At 45.9% G+C, this 16,070-nt stretch overlaps 1 protein-coding gene across 1 annotated transcript; it reads left to right on the top strand.

Annotated features, from left to right (window-relative positions):
• Nucleotides 1–1,121: 1,121 nt before the first annotated feature.
• LOC311147840 (specifically androgen-regulated gene protein-like) lies at nt 1,122–15,856 on the top strand. The gene is made up of 4 exons (XM_084184647.1): nt 1,122–1,261; nt 9,779–9,963; nt 11,060–11,237; nt 11,363–15,856. Exons 2-4 carry the CDS (start codon nt 9,859–9,861, stop codon nt 13,021–13,023), a joined length of 1,944 nt encoding a protein of 647 aa, XP_084040773.1. The 5' UTR covers nt 1,122–1,261; nt 9,779–9,858; the 3' UTR covers nt 13,024–15,856.
• Nucleotides 15,857–16,070: the final 214 nt, after the last annotated feature.

The following is a 16,070-nucleotide window of genomic DNA, read 5'->3' as shown; positions in this document are numbered from 1 at the left end:
AGTACATGTTTTTGTTTCTATTAGCCTATTTGCTGGTAATTTGTTCAACATTATGTTGATAAACAATGGGCAAAATTATCAGCCTTACAGTGTGCAATAGTACGCTTCATAACCTTGTATCATACTTGAGCGTGGCTGCTTGTCAAGTCAGGAGCTTTCAGAACTAGGAATTCATAGCTCTAAAATTGAACCACATTTATATAGAAGCACAATTCTTCACTCTAGTTAATTAGTGACTGACTGGCTGGGCCTAATGTCAACATGGCTAACAATGCCTTACCACTATTTCCCAGAAGAGACCTCTCTGTTCACAATGGCTTTATTAAAGCACTCTTGCAAAACGCGTGATATGTGTTTGTTGATACTTAATGATAAGTGGAAATTCAGGTTGCATAATGCCAAGACAAACATTGATTTTCAATATTTTGGGAACAGGTATGCAAGCACATAACATATACCTCACTCCTCATACCAGACTCATTAACAAGGACCTCTATACATGGAGGGAACAACATCAACTATCCGTGTCTAATTTGGGTAGAGCCAGTTCATGTGTGTTGCAGAGTCTATAGACTATAATGCATCAAATGATGTGTGTGCAATAAAAAAATATGTATCCAGCAGTCATCATCATCATGCAAATATGAGATGGCGTCACTGTTTGTGCCAATGGAAATACTATGCAAAGTTGGGATTTTCATAGATATGCTAAAGACGTCAACATGCTTTGTCTCAGAAAAGACCTGTCATCACAAAAATTGATCAAATCTGCATGCTATTTTGGGAATGACAGCAATGCGAGTTATGTAATTGCAAATTAGTTGCAGTTCATGTGTGTTGCAGAGTCTATAGACTATAATGCATCAAATTATGTGTGTGCAATAAAAAATTATGTATCCAGGTTCCTAATTTAAAAGTGTTATAATTTTAGTTTATTATCCCTGTAATACAGTATCATAATTCGACTTGAAATGTGGGGGTGTTCCTCTGTTATCCCATTGGCTCTCCCGGAGACACGGTAGATCAGACATGTGCTGATTGGCCACAAAGATATTAGGGGGAGGGACGAAGTGAGCCTCTTTCGCTCACCTGGAATTCAACAACGGCTACGAGTCTTTGACTCTGCTTTAGGCTGATTGCGTAGTTTCACAGAAAACCGGTATTGTATTTCAATAGGTTTGGATAATTGTGAAGATAGCGCGTTTCTTTGAGTGCAAATGAACTTTGTGGACAGGTAATATTATTATTCTACTGCTCTCAGGTACGTTTCACTTTTTATACTTTAATTCTCATTTGAAGTATTTTTCCTCTACGAAACGTCCTATGCTTTCAAGCATGAATTGACACATCAAATCAAATTGTCACATGCTTCGTAAACAACAGGTGTAGACTAACAGTCATGTTTAGTTTGAATCCTATGCGATGTGTAGATTATCCACAGTCAAGCTACACTAGTATTGGTAATGGAATAGGAAAATAATATTTTACTGTACAGTTGTTTTTATGTCATTACGACCAAAGTTTGACTATTGGCCCGTTGTGGATGTGCTTAGCTATACAGCTAGTTGAATACAGGTTAGCATGGGACAGAGGCGTAAAAGAGCCTAGGCTACCGTATATAAAATGTTTTGCATGGCTGTCATGTTATCAGGGGCCTGCCATGGGATCTACATTTTAGTCATTTAGCCGACGCTCTTATCCAGAGCGACTTACAGGAGCAATTAGGGTTAAGTGCCTTGCTCAAGGGCACATCGACAGATTTTTCACCTAGTCGGCTCGGGGATTAGAACCAGCGACCTTTCGGTTACTGGCACAACGTTCTTAACCACTAAGCTACCTGCCTCTAGCTCTCTCATCAAGACAGACAGACAGACAGACAGACCTGTTCGTTCACACTGCTGTGGTCATGTTATCTTATGGTTCACTGCTATGGTTGAGACACCACCCTGGAACACAACACAAAGCACTGAGTTACCTTTCAGTTGGTTAATTATGGGAGAGATAGAATCAGACAGGTGTACTGTGGGAAGGTTTTCCACAAGAAAGATGATTGACACAATTCAACATCATAATCACTGTTATGTCATATGGGGGCAAAACCAAAGGGCAACCTCTAGTGTGTACTATAGGTTAGTGATCTGTGCCAATACGTATTTGAGAGTTCAATGTTTGCCAGTCAATAAAACTATTCCCAAAGCCGGGACATTGACATTTTAATGGTGCAGACTAACTGAGTGCCAACTGCCAAGCTAAACATTAATGGAATATTTGTTCATGCATGTACTCTGTGCAGGTTGGGAGTTGCACAACATGGTGTGAATGTCTGTTATAAACCTTTATTTGCTTTAAATGATTAACTTGTTCTTTATTTAACCTTTATTTATCCAGGTTAGTCTCATTGAGATAAAATCTATTTTTAAAGAGAGACCTGGTCCAACCAAGACAGCAGCAGGGGGAACAATGTTTTTGCTCAGCCTGTCCTTCATGTTACAGGACACATACTTCACATTTCTCTCTAGCCTCCTTTATCGCCACAATAAGATCACTGTCACTCATTGAAATGGAACCCAAGGCAATCCCATCCTGAATCACAAGGCTTTCCAGCAGTTCAATTTTCAGAATTGTAATTTACCTGAAATGCACAGAGGTACAGTCTTAGAAAAAAAGTTGCTATCTAGAGAACCCTTTGAAGGACCTTTTTTAATTCCATGTAGAACCCTTTTCCCCAGAGGATTCTACACTGAACAAAAATATAAACGCAACATGTGAAGTGTTGGTCCCATGTTTCATGAGCTGAAATAAAAAATCCCAGAAATGCTCCATACGAAAAATCTTATTTGTCTCAAATTTTGTGCACAAATTTGTTTACATCCCTGTTAGTGAGCATTTCTCCTTTGCCAAGATAATCCATCCACCTGACAGGTGTGGCATATCAACAAGCTGATTGAACAGCATGATCATTACACAAGTACACCTTGTGCTGGGGACAATAAAAGGCCACTCTAAAATATTCCGTTTTCTCACACAATACAATGCCAAAGATGTCTCAAGTTTTGAAGGAGCGTGCAATTGGCATGTTGACTGCAGGAATGTCCACCAGAGCTGTTGCCAGAGAAATAATGTTAATTTCCCTACCATAAGCTGCCTCAAACAACGTTTTAGAGAATTTGGCAGTATGTCCAACCGGCCTCATAACCGCAAACCCTGTGCATGGCGTTGTGTGGGCGAGCGGTTTGCTGATGTCAACGTTCTGAACAGAGTGCCCCATGGTGGCGGTGGGGTTATGGTATGGGCAGGCCTAAGCTACGGACAATGAACACAATTGCATTTTATCGATGACAATTTGATTGCACAGAGATACCGTGACGAGATCCTGAGGCCCATTGTCGTGCCGTTCATCCACCACCATCACCTCATGTTTCAGCATGATAATGCACGGCCCCTTGTCGCAAGGATGTGTACACAATTCCTGGAAGCTGAAAATGTCCCAGTTCTTCCATGGCCTGCATACTCACCAGACATGTCACCCATTGAGCATGTTTGGGATGCTCTGGATCGACAGCGTGTTCCAGTTCCCGTCAATATCCAGCAACTTCGCACAGCCATTAAAGAGGAGTGGGACAACATTCCACAGGCCACAATCAACAGCCTTATCAAATCTATGCGAAGCGGATGTGTCGCGCTGCATGAGGCAAATGTGGTCACACCACATACTGACTGGTTTTTGATCCACACCCCTACCTTTTTTTTAAAAGGTATCTGTGACCAACAGATGCATCTCTGTATTCCCAGTTATGTGAAGTCCATAGATTAGGGCCTAATGAATTTATTTCAATTGACGGATTTCCTTACAGTTCATATAACTCAGTAAAATCTTTGAAATTGTTGCATGTTGTGTTTATATTTTTGTTCAGTATACATGGAACCCAAAATAGTTCTACCAGGAACCAAACGAGAGCTTCCTGGACCGAGGTGTCGTTACCCGGTTTGGCCTGGACACTGTCCCACTCGATTCACCCCTCGATGCCAAAGCTCTCAATGGACAGCTCCTCACCCGTGTCTTTGAGAGAACCGTCCCTGTCATCTTGCGTCTCTCTGGAAATCACCAGGAAAAGATCAGTTTCCACATAATCGACTGTCCTTACTTTCCCCTGGTTCTTGGCCATCCATGGTTAAAGCTACACAACCCACAGATTGACTGGACCGCCGGAAAGGTAACAACTTGGAGTTCATTTTGTCACTCTAATTGTTTACATTCTGCCCTTCCCCCTGCCTTGTCTGTGTCCCAGTTCATTCCAGAACCTCCGGACCTGTCATCAGTTCCTCCCGAGTATCACGATCTAGCTCCTGTGTTCAGCAAGCACCACACCCTGTCGCTGCCGCCTCATCGGGCGTACGACAGTTCCATTGACCTCCAGCCTGGAGCTCCTCTCCCCAGTTGCCGGTTGTTTAACCTCTCTCGTCTGGAGCAAGAGGCTATGGAGAGGTACATCCAGGATTCTCTGGCGGCAGGACTTATCAAGCCATCTTCCTCCCCGGTGGGTGCTGGGTTTTTCTTTGTGAAGAAGGATGGGTCACTGAGGCCGTGCATAGACTTCCGTGGGCTGAATAATATCACTGTTAAGAACAAGTACCCCTTGCCACTCATCAGCTCTGCTTTTGCCCCCCTCCATGGTGCCACAGTGTTTTCCAAGTACCCTGAGGCTCACCAGCAATACGTTCGCGAAGTTCTTCAACAGCTGTTGGAGAATAAGCTTTTTGTTAAAGCTGGAAAATGTGAGTTCCATGCTGCCACAGTGTCTTTCCTGGGTTATATTATTGCACAGGGACAGTTACGAATGGACCCCGCCAAGGTCATGGCAGTCACATAGTGGCCTGCGCCCTCCAACCTGAAGCAGCTACAGCGTTTCCTGGGGTTTGCACATTTCATCCGCAACTACAGCCGTCTGGCAGCACCTCTCACCACTCTCACCTCCACCTCCACTCCGTTCCACTGGACTCCTGAGGCCGAGGCAGCATTCCTGGAACTCAAGCATCGCTTCACCTCCGCTCCGGTCCTTACTCAGCCCGACCCAGAACTCCAGTTCATCGTGCAGGTAGATGCCTCTGACACCGGGGTAGGTGCTGTTCTGTCTCAACGTTCCCCCTCTGATCAGAAGGTCCACCCATTTGCATTCTTTTCCCGTAAGCTTTCACCTTCAGAGAGGAATTTTGACACCGGAAACCGGGAACTCCTGGCAGCTAAGCTGGCTCTGGAGGAATGGTGTCACTGGCTGGAGGGCTCTGTAACCCCCTTCATCATGTGGACTGACCATAAAAACCTGTTCTACATCCAGACCGCCAAACGTCTGAACTCCCGGCAAGCCAGGTTGGCCTTGTTCTTCGGTAGATTCAATTTCACACTCACTTATCGCCCCGGTTCGAAGAATACCAAGCCTGATGCCCTCTCTCGCCAGTTCACCACCGACAACACGGGTACCGAGAAGCCATTGTGCCATCCACCTGCATCGTTGCCGCCGTCACCTGGGAGATCGAGTCCCGTATCCGCCAGGCTCAGCAGAACCAGCCTGACCTGGGTAACAGTCCTAGTAATGCTCTGTTTGTCCCAGATTGTGTTTGCTCTGATGTTCTTCAGTGGGGCCATTCTACCCACCTCACCTGTCACCCTGGTATGAACCGGACCCTCGCCTTCCTGCGTCAGCGCTTTTGGTGGCCCACCATGGAGAGAGATGTCCGGGAGTTTCTCAGCCTGTTCGGTTTGTTCCCGGAATAAAACCTCCACTAAACCCACTTCCGGTCTGCTCCGCCCTCTTCCCATACCCAGTCGCCCCTGGTCACACATAGCTCTGGACTTCATCACTGGCCTTCCCCCATCTAACGGTAACTCATTATCCTCACCATTATTGACAGGTTTTCCAAAATGGCTCATTTCATTCCCCTCTCCAAGCTCCCGTACTCCAGGGAGAATGCGGACCTGTTAGTAACCCATGTGTTTCGTCTGCATGGCATCCCCACTGACATCGTTTCCGACAGAGGACCCCAGTTTACCTCCCAGGTATGGAGATCCTTCTGTTCAGCTCTTGGTATCAATGTCAGTCTTTCTTCTGGATATCACCCCCAGACCAACGGCCAGACCAAACGAGACAACCAAGAGATGGAGACTGCCCTACGCTGCGTGACTTTTGCTAACACTTCCTCCTGGACCGCTCAGCTACCCTGGGTTGAATATGCCCACAACACCCTCACCAACGCCTCGTCAGGTATGTCACCCTTCGAGTGTGCTCTGGGTTATCAACCCTCCATGTTCCCCACCCAAGAGGTTGAGGTTGCGGTTCCTTCTGTCCAGGACCATCTGCACCGTTGTCACCGTACCTGGAGGAAGGCCCGGACTGCCCTTCTTCGTGCCTCCGACAGGACCCAGTCCCAAGCCAACCGTCGACGGGCCTCAGCTCCAGCCTACACCCTGGGTCAAAAGGTATGGCTCTCATCGAAGGACCTGCCATTGAAGGTGGCATCGAAAAATAATCCCCCCCCCGAGTCATTGGTCCCTTTGAGATTGATCATTGGTCCCTTTAACCCCTCTGCGGTGCGCCTGAAACTCCCAGCCTCTCTCAGGATCCATCCTACCTTCCACGTATCCCTAATTAAACCTGTCTCCTCCAGTCCCCTGTCTCCTCCTGCAGCAGCTCCTCCACCCCCTTGGCTCATCGATGACCATCCTGCCTATACTGTCCGGCGGCTTCTAGACGTGCGCCGTCATGTCTTGCGGTACCTGGTGGACTGGGAGGGATACAGGCCTGAGGAGCGCTGCTGGGGGCCCCGCCGTCACATTCTGGACCCCTCCCTCTTATGGGATTTCCCCTGACCTGCACTCCATCTTCCCCCTGTGTTTCAATAAATACCTTGGTTACTTCATCCCAGTCTCCTCGTCTGAGTCTGATCTTGGGTTCCACTCCGCGTAACAGTGAATTAAAATGTGCGGCCAGATTCTCTCTCTGTGCTTTGGCTCCAACAATAAGTACCTCGGTCTTGTCTTGATTTAGCTGGAGGACGTTGTGCGCCATTCAAGTATTTAAAACACTAATACAGTCTAATAATTTATCCATGGAGCTAAAATCCTCTGGTGACACAGAAATGTAAAGTTGTGTATAGTCTGCGTAGCAGTGAAAATCAATGCTGTGCTTACTGATAACACTGCCAAGGGGTAACATATATAAACTGAACAGTACCGGACCCAAAATCGAACCTTGTGGAATGCCACATGTGATATGTATTTTCTCTGAGTAATGTTCACCAAGGGTGACAAAAAACTCTCAACCAGTTAAATGGGTCCTTAACCAATTTAGAACTGGACCAGAGAGGCCAACCCACCTCTCCAGTCTGTCCAGAAGGACATCATGGTCAACGGTGTCGAATGCAGCACTTAAATCCAAGGACAGAGAGCTGTTTGGCATCTGTGTTAGCTCTAAGATAATTTACCACTTTAACTAAGGCTGTCTCTGTGCTGTGGTGGGCCCGGAAACCAGATTGGAATTTTTAAAAAATACAGTTGGCACTTTTCTTCAGAAGGGGTTTCACCACAGCAGTTTTTAGTGCAGTGGGGAAAGTGCCTGTGAACAGGGAGTGATTTAACAATAGCTTGCACTTCTTCAGATATGCAATTAAAAACTGTTTTGAAGGTGGTGGGGATAGGATCGAGAAGGCAGGTAGAAGGCTTAAGTTGTGATATCACTTTCCTGAGCATGTCTGTGTCAACCAGGGGAAAATAAATCCATAGTGCCTTTGCGTGGTAGGCTAGGACACATATCATCAAACCAAAAAGGGTTCTCCTATGTGGACAGCCGAAGAACCCTTTTGGAACCCGTTTTTCTAAGAGTGCATGTCAGAGCATAGTGCGCCAGCCAGGGCAGTTGGTTAAATGACAAACCAATTATTCTAGGAAGCAGGCAAAGTCACATTCCTAGGTGTATCAAACATTTGAGGTTGGTGTAGTGAGTAGGCTGTTGTCTCCAACTACCGCCCTGTAAGCTGGGACTCACTAGGAGGTGCTATCCTGGTTGCTGTCTCTGTTCAGCTATTTTGTACTCTGTGTCCTTGAAAGGAGTGGAATGTTAGCTAAAACGACTAGTACAGGGAGGGGCAGGTTCTGGGACATTTCCTCTCCGTCTAATGCTCATAGTATTATTATGTCTCCATTGGGAGGGGCAGGAAGTAGGCCTAATTATCAGCACTAGACTAAATGGGAGGGAGGGTACCCTGGGATACTGTGTGAACCAACTAGAAAGCCCACTGTCTGTTGTTGCCAACCCCATACTGTGTGGCCTATATTGACCCACATGTTGTGCTTCTGTCAACAAGCCCATATTTCCATTGTTATTGACTTGCTAAGGCTGCAGGTAGACTCCGATACATGTCATTCTGAAAAGCAAAGGGGAATTCAGTTTACTGGAACAATCCAGGTGAAGTGCTGACAGGAAAACTCATTAAAGAAATTTACATTTCACTTGCAACTCCCTTGTTAAATAACTTCACAGCTACAGAACAGAGCATTTTGTTCAGTTGGACCTTATGACGTCTAAATGTGACATCGTTGGGTGGGGTGATACTCTATACAGAGTGCCAGGATGTATTTGGCAATTGCTTAATATTTGTGTAGTTAAAATGACATAGGCCTAAGTGTCTCAACCCTAACCCCAGGCAATTCAGCAACATTGAGTGCCTTTTTGATGGATCTTCAGACATAGTCTCGGTGTTTCAGTGTAAATCAAATTAATGATGGACCGATGACGCACTTTACAATGACTCCAATGGAAATTCACTATCATTACTGTTCCTCTCTGCTTTTGTATGTATAATCAAATGGTCTCATGATAGAGGGTAATAAAACACAGTTTATATTGACACTGGCACTGAGCCATCTGAATGTGATGACCTACAGCATAGGCCTATGCCTGGATAAAATGAATGAAAGCAAACTGAATAGTAACTGATGGTAAAATGTAGTTTGATATGTTATGTTCTAATAAAACTGCCCAAAAATCCCTGCTATGCATATTTGTCACCACTGGTACATCTACATTATTTTAACTACAGTGTAGACCTAGATGTCAACAGTTTGTTGTTGGCATGGCATAGTGTGGCATGTTGGTGATTGGGTTCACACAGTGCCACTTGATAAGGTTTAGTAGCTTCAGTGAGTATGTGGCCGGGTTAAGAACCTCATGGGGTTAAAAATCTTACTCCTCTTCGATCCCTGTGGAGCATAAGGCCACAACAAGACCCCCGCCATATGCCGGACGCTCCTTTGCAGTTTAAAGATTTAGCATGAATCAAAGGCTAATAGGCTCTCCTTTGCTCACCGCTTGAGCTTTGGCTATGGCTTTGTCAGTGTATCCCTCTATTGGATAAGGGCACATAGAGGCTAAATAGAGAGACAGTATTGGTGATGTAATAATCCTGCCTGGAAGCTGCTGGCTGGTGTACTATTGTCCCTCCTGTACATTGATATACTGTACTGTATTAGAGATGTGTAACAGGATGCCTGTTTGTTGTAGAACTCTACCATGATATCACTGATCAAATGTCACTGCTAAGAAAAGACATGGCTTAAAAACATTTAGTAAGTGTATGTAACATGTCCTAGTCTTTAACCATGGGCTGTAATAGAGAAATACCACAATTTACACTAGGGAAGCTCTGCTGAATGGAGCATCATGATGATGTAATGATTTTTGCCTCAAGCGTTAAAACTTATTCTCTCCTTCCTTCTTTTTTTCAGTTACTTCCCCATCTGGACCATCTGTGACTTCCAGCCAATTAGCAGAGGCCCCCTGAACCCCTGGCACCTGTCCCTTTGCCATGCCGAAGAGTGACACGTGGCCGGGCGGCGTTGCCATGGAATCCTTGATCAGTATGGACAGCACTGGGAGCTGTGACAGTGTGGTTAGCATGAACTCTGGCTTTGTGAGTGCTGCCATATCCCTAGCCTTGCCCCTTTTCCCACCAACTCTAATTAGCACTGGCTAACCAGGAAAATATTTGAGACCCTGATTTCACCGGTTTCTACTTTATTTTGTTTATGTGCTGCACTGCTGCCTTTGTGGTAAACACTGAGGGATACTTTAGAAAGGATCTAAAGGACAAAATGTCAAACATTGAAAGAGGGCCTTTCTCACTCCCATCTTGGATTTAATATTGACTATTATAAATTGGCATGTTCAATCAATCAAATGTATTTTAAAAAGCTATTTCTACATCAGCAGTTGTCATAAAGTGATTTACAGAAACCCAGCCTAAAACCCCAAAGAGCAAGCAATGCAGATGCAGAAGCACAGTGGCTAGGAAGAACTCCCTAGAATGCAGTGTACAGTAGATAGGGTTCAGAGCCACTGTCTCCCAATTATAAGTGTCAGTGGGCTGCTGGGCTTGTTTCATGTTGTGGGTGAGAGATTCAGATGTTTGTTCAGAGAGGGGCCTTTGAGGGGCTTCACAGAATGAAAGTGAAATAAGAGAGCCACAGAGACTGCTTTGAGGATGATCAGAACCTTGTCTGTTTAGTTCAGAGCTGTTCAGAGGCCCCTCACTGAAATCCACTGCAATACATTCCTCTGGCAACGCAGTATAGGATAAAAGCTAGCCGGGAGCAGTGCTGTGGTAAATTGTCATTCCATCGGTGCTGTGTGAAAGGTAAATGTAATTTTGATCCGCTCTGTGTCTCCAGTCTCACTGGGCCTCAATGTAATGTTCAGCCTAGCTGAAAGTAACAGAGAGACTGAAGAAACACTGACTATTAACAACTGAAAACCAAGGCAAAATAGTTTGAAGGCCTCACCTAACGTTATACAAGGATATAGTGTACACAGATATTCCTGGCATACATCTCCACATAGCTATGTAATCTTGACTAAAGGGTAGCACTTGATTGCATTGTTATCTTTATTCTGAATCTGTTTGTTCTCTACATTTGCAGTTTGTCTACGTTTCCATGTTTCTTCTTTGTGTTAATTACGTGTGTGTGTGTGTTTGTGTGTGTGTGTGTGTGTGGGGGGGGGGGGGGCAGAGTGATGACAGTCTGGAGCACCTCTCTGCTGAGGAGCGTGCGTGCCTCATGTTTCTGGAGTCCACCATTGAGTCCCTGGAGATGGAGGAGGACAGTGGCCTGTCCAATGATGAGCCAGACCCCAGCAGCCTGGCAGCCAAACATGGCCACCTCTCTATGGGACAGACCAGACTGGAGGGTGATAGTTTGTTCATATCTATGTAGTTGTTTTATCAGCAATGTATCATGCAAGAGACTAACAGGCTTAGGAACTTGTGGGAATTTGACAGTAAAATAACTCTGCTGTTTCTGCTTGCCTTCTAGATATGTCAGAACTGCAGCATGCTGACTCAGGAAGGGATCAGAAGTCCTTTCTGAACTGCATAGTGCCTACACCACTTCTACTGGCAAATAGCCATGCCGGTATCCAGTTCAAAGCCCCAGCTGCTGCCACCCAACCCACTGCTCCAGCTGCAGCAATTGAGCCCAGAGTCCCAGCCTCAGTAGTAGCAACCCAGCTCAGTACCACAGGGGCATTTACTGATCTAAAACCTCCAGGGGTAGTCACTGAACCCACAGTCTCAGAGGTAGTCACAGACCCTAAAGCTCCAGAGATAGCAACTGTGCCTAAGTCCTCAGAGTTGGCCACTATCACAAAAGTTCCGGAGTTGTCCACTGAGTCTAAAACCCCAGAGTTAGCTGCAGACCCGAAAGCTTCTGACTCTGCCTCGGGCACAACCTGTTCCTCAGCCACCTCAGATTTACCTACAGATGATTCTGTGGACAACATGCCTAAAGGAGTCTCTGTAGACAGCAAGTCTGCAAAGCGTCAATCTAAAGTTCACTCTGAGCTGGATCTGAAGCTGATTCCCCCTCCCTCAGACTTCAGGGATGATGAGCCAGAGGAGGAGAGTGATCCTCCAGTGCCTGCAGAACTCAGAGGTCCACTAACCTACAGTGAGCTGGAGCAACTACACAGGAGAGCTCCACCAGCCTCCCCTGGATCCCAACAGGCACCACCTTCTAAACCTCCTGTTGATCTGCCTGTACCTGTTATTACCAACTCACCACCCTCCCACTCAGAGGCCCTAACCATCCCCATTCCTAAGGCCCTGGAAACAAAGAACCCACCTGCCGTGGCCCCTAAGCCCAAGAGGCTTCCCTCCAACATCATCCTGAAGTCCCACAAGTCAGATAGTCACCCAGGCCCCCCTCTCCCCTCGCCCATTGACAGGTCGATGATTGACCCCCAGAAGGTACGCTTGGAGGCCCTACGGAAGCTCGGGCTCCTGAAGGGTGAAGATGGAGACTCAGGCCCTGTAGTTTCACCCAAATCCCGGAAGTCATGGGCACCCACTCCCTCTCCTCGCAGCCCGGCTGCCACCCAGACCCAAGCCCCAGCCCAAATCCCAACTCCTTCCCCAGCCACTACCCCTGCCCCAGTCCCAGCCACTATCCATACCCCAATCCCAGTGCCTGATGCAGTCGCTGCCCCAGCCCTAGTCCCAGACCCAGTTCCAGTGACTACCCCAGTACCAGCCCGAGCCACTACCCTTGCTCCAGTTCCAGCCCCAATCCAATTCAGTGACAATGCCAAAGCTCTGCCCTCGCCCCTTGCAACCCCTCCTTCACCACCCAAGCATATTCTCCCTCCCGGAGGGGTCAAATCAGCCACTCTGGAGCGCTCCGGCATGGGTCTGAGCAGCTACATGGGCAGCAATGCTTCCCTCAGGGCAAACCGGGATCCCAGTGTCCCTTTGTCCCCCGGCGACCAGCGTAAGTCTAGGCCCCGCCCTGCCTCCCTAGGAACTAGGAAAGACTTCATGAATGTTCAGGGTGAGGCCTGCCACCCCCAGTCAGGTCATGGGGAGTCTCAGAACAAGCTGCCCCGCTCCCATGGTATCAGTGTGCTGATCTGCCCCAACAGCAAGAGTGGAGAGGACCGACGGGAGGCCCTGAAGAAGCTAGGACTGCTGAGCGACTGAGGGAAGGGAGAGGGGAAATGGAACTGCACCATTATGGAATCCATATGAGGGGTGAGGTCTGAGGAGGAGGAATGTTCTTAATATGGATTCTAGTTTTTAGTCACTGGGACACTGAAACTTATCGGAAGATTACTCTCTCCATAAGGCCTTATTTGAAGCAACATGCAGAGAGCACTATTTGATTGATGAAGGAGTGTCTTCTTGCCTTCGTACTGCACAGAAATGCTGTATGTACCCCAAGACTGCCTTTCATGAATATCATGATTACAGTATCATACTACTATGAGATACTGCACTAACTACAGTTTGCAGTACACTGAGTATGTACATTCCTTGTAAAATATGTTAGGCTGTTTTTGAATCTCATGACATATTCAGTAATTTGATCATTGTCTATTTTCTAAATTAAATATAATAAACTGCATGTAGGGATGTTTGTGTGTAATTAACTTGTACGCTATATATACAAAGGTATGTGGACACCCCTTCAAATTAGTGGTTTCAGCTATTTCAGCCACACCCGTTGCTGACAGGTGTATAAAATCTAGCACACAGCCATGCAATCGCCATAGACAAACATTGATAGTAGAATGGCCTTACTGAAGAGCTCAGTGACTTTCAACGTTATACGATGCCACCTTTCCAACTAGTCAGTTCGTAACATTTCTGCCCTGCTAGAGCTGCCCCGGTCAACTGTAAGTGCTGTTATTGTGAAGTGGAAACGTCTAGGACCAACAACGGCTCAGCCGCGAAGTGGTAGACCACACAAGCTCACAGAATGGGACCACCGAGTGTGTCTGTCCTCGGTTGCAACACTCACTACCGAGTTCCAAACTGCCTCTGGAAGCAACGTCAGCACAATAACTGTTAGTCGGGAGCTTCATGAAATGGGTTTCCATGGCCGAGCAGCCGCACACAAGCCTTAGATCACCATGCGCAATGCCAAACGTCTGCTTGAGTGGTGTAAAGCTTGCCACCATTTGACTCTGGAGCAGAGGAAACGCGTTCTCTGGAGTGATTAATCACTCTTCACCATCTGTCAGTCCGACGAATTTGGGTTTGGCGGATGCCAGGAGAACGCTACTTGCCTGAATGCATAGTGCCAACTGTAAAGTTTGATGGAGGAATAATGGTCTGGGGCTGTTTTTCATGGTTCGGGCTAGGCCCCTTAGTTCCAGTGAAGGGAAATCTTAACGCTACAGCATACAATGACATTCTAGATGATTCTGTGCTTCCAACTTTGAGGCAACAGTTTGGGGAAGGCCCTTTCCTGTTTCAGCATGACAATGCCGCCGTGCACAAAGCGAGGTCCATATAGAAATGGTTTGTCAAGATCGGTGTGGAAGAACTTGACTGGCCTGCACAGAGCCCTGACCACAACCCCATCGAACAGCATTGTGATGAATTGGAACGCCAACTGCGAGCCAGGCCTAAACGCTCAACATCAGTGCCCAACCTCACTAATGCTCTTGTTGCTGAATGAAAGCAAGTCCCTGCAGCAATGTTCCAAAATCTAGTGGAAAGCCTTCCCAGAAGAGTGGAGGCTGTTATAGCAGCAAAGGGGGGACCAACTCCATATTAATGGCCATGATTTTGGAATGAGATGTTCGACAAGCAAGTGTCCACATACTTTTGGTAATGTAGTGAATGTCATGCTCTTATGAAGAACAATACACAACCCTTCAAGCTGTGTTTTCAACTGGAGAAAAAACCTGATGGTATTTTTACAGTTAGGGATGTGCCTTTATAACTTCTCCTTTCACATATCCTTGATAGCATTGTTTGAACTTCATTAACTAAAGTTCCTCTAATTCCTCAATTTTTTTGGAACCATGGCAACCAGTAAAAAAATTATCTGATTTGCAATTTGACTGACTCAGTTCAGTGTCAATGATTTTAGAGAGCGGAATAATTATGATTTAAATGGTTTCTCTGTCCAGAGCTTTCTCTGTCCTTGATAGCATTGTTTGAACTTCATTAACTAAAGTTCCTCTAATTCCTCAATTTTTTTGGAACCATGGCAACCAGTAAAAAAATTATCTGATTTGCAATTTGACTGACTCAGTTCAGTGTTTCAAATTAATTTGTTTGGTGTAGTGATTGGCAGTTGTAAAGGAACCAAATTATAAGGTGTACTAATGTACTACTACATAGCCTACAGTACAGTAGATAGAAGCTTCAGTAGCCAGCCAGTCAGTGATAGAAATCTGAAACGTGGTTTACGTGTTTTTAGGTGTGACGCACAAAATGAAGAAGTGTAGCATTTAGAATTGAATTGGCTCATTAAGGCCTAGATTTAATCAGATCAAGCATTAACCAGCGATAGCCGACACCCGCATAGTTTATGTTTTGGCAGTGACGGTGTAACAGCGTTGGAGCTATCAGATCAGTGAGCAGCTGCTCTTGATCATTGTCACGAAGCCACACCCGTCCCACTCGCGTTAGAAGTTTAGAACGAGAAAGTGTAGGCTATATAGAAATAATGACGCTCAAATTGAAAATTATGAAACAAAATAATGAGGATTTCTATCAGCCTAATCGGAGGTGTAGATTACATCTCACATTCCAGTTTTGTAAATAAGGCTGCATGGGATTTCTCTTAATGCGACTCCGTGCAGCCAATGGCAATGTCCGCTTTAGGTATTATGCCCGGAGCTGCTTGTGGACAGCTCTAACGCAGTTCCACCTCCGACACTGTCAAAACATCAGCTATGCAGATGTAGGCTAAAGCGGATCTGATTGAATCGGGCCCTAAGTGTTACCAATGGCAGGACTTTCTAAACCATGTCAATTGTTTGTTTTGTAAAGAGAGAATAAACCTTGATACCCTCTGTATATGACCTCTTCAATTTATACAACACTTTTAACATTATGAGTGGGGTATAATGCTTTTAATACTATGAAATGGTTGGTCCAATGGATTTTAGTTGTGAAAACAAAAGGTTAATTGTAGGTTAAAAACAGAATAACACATTGTTAATGCGTGCCCTTCAAAGCAGAAGTTATGTTTGTCTATTTATCTGTCAGCTGCATTGGGCTCTGCCTAC

Source organism: Coregonus lavaretus (assembly GCF_964263955.1).
Source record: "Coregonus lavaretus genome assembly, chromosome: 20".
Classification (NCBI taxonomy): domain Eukaryota; kingdom Metazoa; phylum Chordata; class Actinopteri; order Salmoniformes; family Salmonidae; genus Coregonus; species Coregonus lavaretus.
The sequence above is the reverse complement of the archived record's forward strand: the minus strand, read 5'-3'. Positions and strand labels throughout refer to the sequence as shown.

Coding starts and splice junctions, on each gene's coding strand:
- LOC311147840 (XM_084184647.1), top strand. CDS start 9,859: ATGCCGAAGAGTGACACGTGGCCGGGCGGCGTTGCCATGGAATCCTTG. Junction 9,964..11,059: donor TTAGCATGAACTCTGGCTTT/GTGAGTGCTGCC, acceptor GGGGGGGGGCAG/AGTGATGACAGTCTGGAGCA. Junction 11,238..11,362: donor GGGACAGACCAGACTGGAGG/GTGATAGTTTGT, acceptor CTTGCCTTCTAG/ATATGTCAGAACTGCAGCAT.